This window comes from Myotis davidii, unplaced genomic scaffold, assembly GCF_000327345.1.
Source record: "Myotis davidii unplaced genomic scaffold, ASM32734v1 scaffold238, whole genome shotgun sequence".
NCBI lineage: Eukaryota > Metazoa > Chordata > Mammalia > Chiroptera > Vespertilionidae > Myotis > Myotis davidii.
In genome coordinates, this window is record NW_006293779.1 from 5,916,156 (window position 1) to 5,920,758 (window position 4,603).

A 4,603-nucleotide genomic window follows, 5' to 3' on the forward strand; every position below is an offset into this window, starting at 1 on the left:
TGGCCTTTGGTACATTCTAGTATTGCTAGCTGGAAAGTGACTGGAATTGTGGTATCTCTTTTGACACCAGAATGAGTTTTTTTAGTGTCCTAGAGATAAGTCTATTTTTTAATGTAGTTTCTTACCAAAGATAGTTCTTGAAATTGCCTTCTGTTTTCTCTAGATTGAGAGTTATTTCCCTCCTATTTGTCCTCTAATATTCATTCTGCATTATTTTTCAAAGTAATCCTTCATCTTCAATTCCATAAATAAATGAAAACCAAGCCACACAGTTGGAAATCAAGTTTTGTTTTTATATGAACAGAAGAAGACCATCTAGAAATATTTCAGTTTATTTAAATTGTTAAGTAGAATATGAAACCGAATTTGTAGCTAGTACCAGAGAATGGACTTAACTGTTTGGTATTTAATGAGAACAGCTTCTACACAGGATCCCAAGAGACTTACAGAAAAAGGGGCAACGCCCTAATATTAAGCAAATAAAACTCAAACAGATTATACAAAAATTGATTTATACTCCATTTCCCTTTTTTTGATATTTAGAAAGTGCAGAGTTAACAAAAGGTAGCCATATCCTTTCTATGTACAATGCCGATTATAATTATGCAAACAACAAAACTGTCAGTCTGTTACCCAAAAATCCCAGTGTTGAGCTCTCAAACCTTAAGTCACTGACCGAATTGAATAAGGATTAAAGGTTAAAAATAAAAAAGCTACTGCCACATTCCAGATAAAGGAAAGCAATAAACACATCAAAATTAATCTGACAACAGGTTTAACCCACAGCTTTTCAAGAAGCTTCACATCATTTCATTATTCTTAGAGGAAAATTAGGGATTATTTGGCAATGCTGCTTTTACTAGTAGTAAACAATGATAAAATTCAAGTGAGGGGAAAATAACTAAGAACCATCATCAGGTGAGGCGTAGAAAATGGTTTTTAGGGCACTATCTGAAAAATGCATGGGTGTTTGTAGCAGATCCGTCCCTGTGTTGTTTACGAGCGCCGAGAGGGCATTAAAATGCTGTCCACGACACAGAAAAGACTTTTCAATGGAAGCTGCTGTCCTAAACTCAGCCTCTGCTAGAAATGAATCATGCTATTCACAATTATTTCAACAAAGGTATCATCTTAGGATGCTAGCAGCATAGCAAACTTAACTTACCCTATCCTACTGATAAGCAATGAAGCAAAACTAGAAAAAATGAAGTGAAAAAAACCGACAGGGTTAGAGATAGCTAGAGATCTTATCTCTCCATGAAAAGCCTTTTGTTCTTTTTCTGAATCCATGGTAATACAAGTTTTCCAAAGGGATGTGAAGAGAGGACTTAAAATTAATAATACACTAAAGTATATCTAAATCTTAAGGTAAAGATAACTTAACACTGAAAAAGTGTTCCGAGAAGGCCAAATCTCAATATATTTGGCAAACATGGTAATAAATTCCACTCCTCCTTCCCACCTTTTAAAAACAACCTTTACTGGGCTACCAAACTGCTAGAGGAGTTGCCAAAATGGAGATTACTCAAATTTAGGTTAAAGATTTATTCTAGGAAAGTGAATAGGCTATACACCTAATTAGAAAGACAAACCACAACGCCCTCCAAACACTAGTGCATGCAATGAACTCTTCCATTTCATAAACTCAATAGTTAAGACAGGAAGGGAACAGAGGGAAGGAAAAGAGGAACATGAGGCCAAACACACATGAAGGAATCTGGGGCAGCAGTTTTAGGGGAGAGACAAAATGAGGGGAAGACACAACTAACTGACATTTGACTAGGAGGCAGTTAGAACTTCCTTTCAGTTTACTTAGCAAGTTAAATCGGTGCTTTATGTTAAACTCGACAAACCTACTAGTTTGCCCCTTTCATTTTTAAATAACTCATACCATTAGGGAGGGGGTAGAAAGAAGCAAATAAAGGAGCATGCAGGAAGACAAACAAGGAAAAGTGGCCGAGGAGAGAAGAACGGGGAAGAACAGGTGGCAGGAAATAGTTTTAAATATCAAGGCCACTTAAAATGAGATTCAGCAAACCAAAGCTATTACTTCTGCATTATCCTTTGTCCTCAATTGATTACTTTGAAAATTACAGCCAAGCAAACCACAAATATCTTAATGTTTATATCTGGATGATAACTCCTGCACATGCTTCCATCAAAACAAAAAAGGAAAAACCAAAGAAGTTCCTTTCCACATAAGGCACAGGACAAAATTAACCCATTTACATATTCAAGGCGAAAATGAGTGTTTTCCTGGCTTTTGTTTGTTTCTTTTGTATTACATGTCTATAGATTATAGGGACTCAAGCACATTATCCGTGACAGAAAATTCCACTGTTGTACAAAATAAAATTGTTAATTCTAACTTTTATTCTTATACAATTTGCAGAATAGGGTTGAAATGATTGCTGTAAGTTTTAATGTTGACAAGAATTGGACTATAATACAACTGAAATGCAGTGGTAAGCTGAGTAAGTACATTTAAAAATGAAGTCACAGACATGATTTTTCTATACATTTTTTTGTTTGAAGAAAATTATAAAGTCAGCAAGCAGTTACAGATGAAAGAACAAATAAAACAGGTGGATTGGATAGTTAAGATGAGGAACAAAAATATCTGTTTAGAGTTAAAAATGGACAGAGTGGTTTATTTTGCAGCAAGAAGAGAACACAGGGTGGTGGATGGCAACTGATGGAACAGGAGAACGCTCAGCAGCATTTGCTCTTCCAGCCTGTCACGCCTCCTCCACTGCTGATATCTACATTTTCACTGTTGGGCTCTTTTACAGGGGTCTGGAACAAATACACAAAGAAAGGAACCCATGAAAAAAAAACATTACCACGGATAAATCAAGATTCAACAGAAACACTCATAAACATTAATTTATGTAACAGAATGCAATTACAGTCACAGGACCCGTGCAAAGTAAAGATCTGGAAGCTTTCTTTTCAAAAGTCTTCATTTTGCCTGCCTTCTCCAAGCTGTGAAATGTCTAGAGGCCTCCCAGCACTCCTTTATAAAACTTCTGAAATCTTCCCTGCCGCTAACACTTCTGCAGAAAGGTTTGTTATCTCCTAGCCTAGAGCCCTGAGTACTTAGGACTTAAAAAGCATTATCATCAAGCATATGCATTAAACCAATGTTAGGTCATGCCTAACTTCAGGAAAGTAAAACAGCCCTTTTCTGTGTAGTTACTTGCCTTTTAAGACTGGAGTTTGTATTATCGTATGACTTTTCTTTTATCAACTCAGGAGAGAAAATACTGCAAAGAAAGTTGCTAGTCAAAAATCACTACTGTAGCCCAGCCAGAGTGGCTCAGTGGTTGAGCATCAACCTATGAATCAGGAGGTCACAGTTTGATTCCCAGCCAGGGCATATGCACGGGGTTATGGGCTCCATTCCTAGTAGAAGGCATGCAGGAAGCAGCCAATTAATGATTCTCTATAATCACTGATGTTTCTATCTCTCTCTCCCTATCCTTTCCTCTCTGAAGTCAATGAAAATATATTTTTTTAAAAATCACTACTGTATTCCACATCTAATTTGTTAAGCAAGTTTACATTTGATGTTTTAACTCATATTACCAGATTAAAGTGTATGAAAATAAAGCTATCTCATATTTGGGCCTGCCTACATGGGGAAGATGCTAAACTGAGAGCTTTATTTATTGGTGCATCCATACTTTTTAACCTTTAATATAATAACAAGAAAGATTTACCTCACGGGGACACAGAGTAGTATATCATGACTATACTGCACTAGTCTGTGTGTGTTTTTAAATATGTTTTATTGATTTGAGAGAGAGAGAGAAACATCAATGTGAGAGAGAAACATCGATCAGTTGCCTCCTGTACTCGCCTGACTGGGGATCAAACCCACAAGCTGGTAAGTGTCCTGAATGGGAATCAAACTGGTGGCCTTTTTGGTGAACAGGACAGCGCTCAGCGAACTGAGCCACACGAACCAGGGCAGCACTAGTTTTTAAAATATGCAAAGATTAATGAGAAGATCAAGGAACACAGCAGGAACAGAAATAAGTAAAAACAATGAAGAAGACCAAAATATCCAGAAAGTATACAGAGACAAGGGTATTTCAACAAGTTTTGTGATAAGTTCTGTAAATACTGGAATAATTTTTCACTGAGCCTCACCTACCTCTGAAATAGAAAGTGCTTTCCACCACTTGGTGATTCTGTCCTATATCCCCCTCCTCTTACTCCCTTGGAGTACTCACTATCCTTCCAGTTTATTTGCTAAACATAACCAAAGATGTGTGAGTGTTCATGTATATACTTGTGTTTGGTATCATACACAGTTTTGAAAAATAAGATCACACTACGTATATTACATCCTAACTTACTTTTTATTACTCAATATATATTAACTATCAAACTTAATATGCAGGATGTTGACCGATGTGAAAGGGCACAACCTTTGTTTTGCAGTTACCCTGAATGGCAAATACTGATAATTATCTTACGCAGCATGAACACTCAATCATAGTTAACACATAACATTTCACTCCAGAAAAATTAAGTTGCTTGGTTTCTCAGAAATTTCACTAGATTTTTATTTGATATACCACCTCTATTTATATAT

General features: G+C 36.3%; 1 protein-coding gene across 2 annotated transcripts in view; it reads right to left on the bottom strand.

The window, feature by feature from the left end:
* Positions 1–272: 272 nt before the first annotated feature.
* Positions 273–4,603, bottom strand: part of RAB10 (RAB10, member RAS oncogene family) — a 45,356-nt gene continuing 41,025 nt past the window's right edge. For both annotated transcript variants that reach the window (XM_015566377.1, XM_006767500.2), the window contains one exon: positions 273–2,796. In XM_015566377.1, coding sequence (XP_015421863.1) covers positions 2,713–2,796 — 84 coding nt within the window. In that variant the 3' untranslated portion in view covers positions 273–2,712. The remainder of the gene's footprint in view (positions 2,797–4,603) is intronic.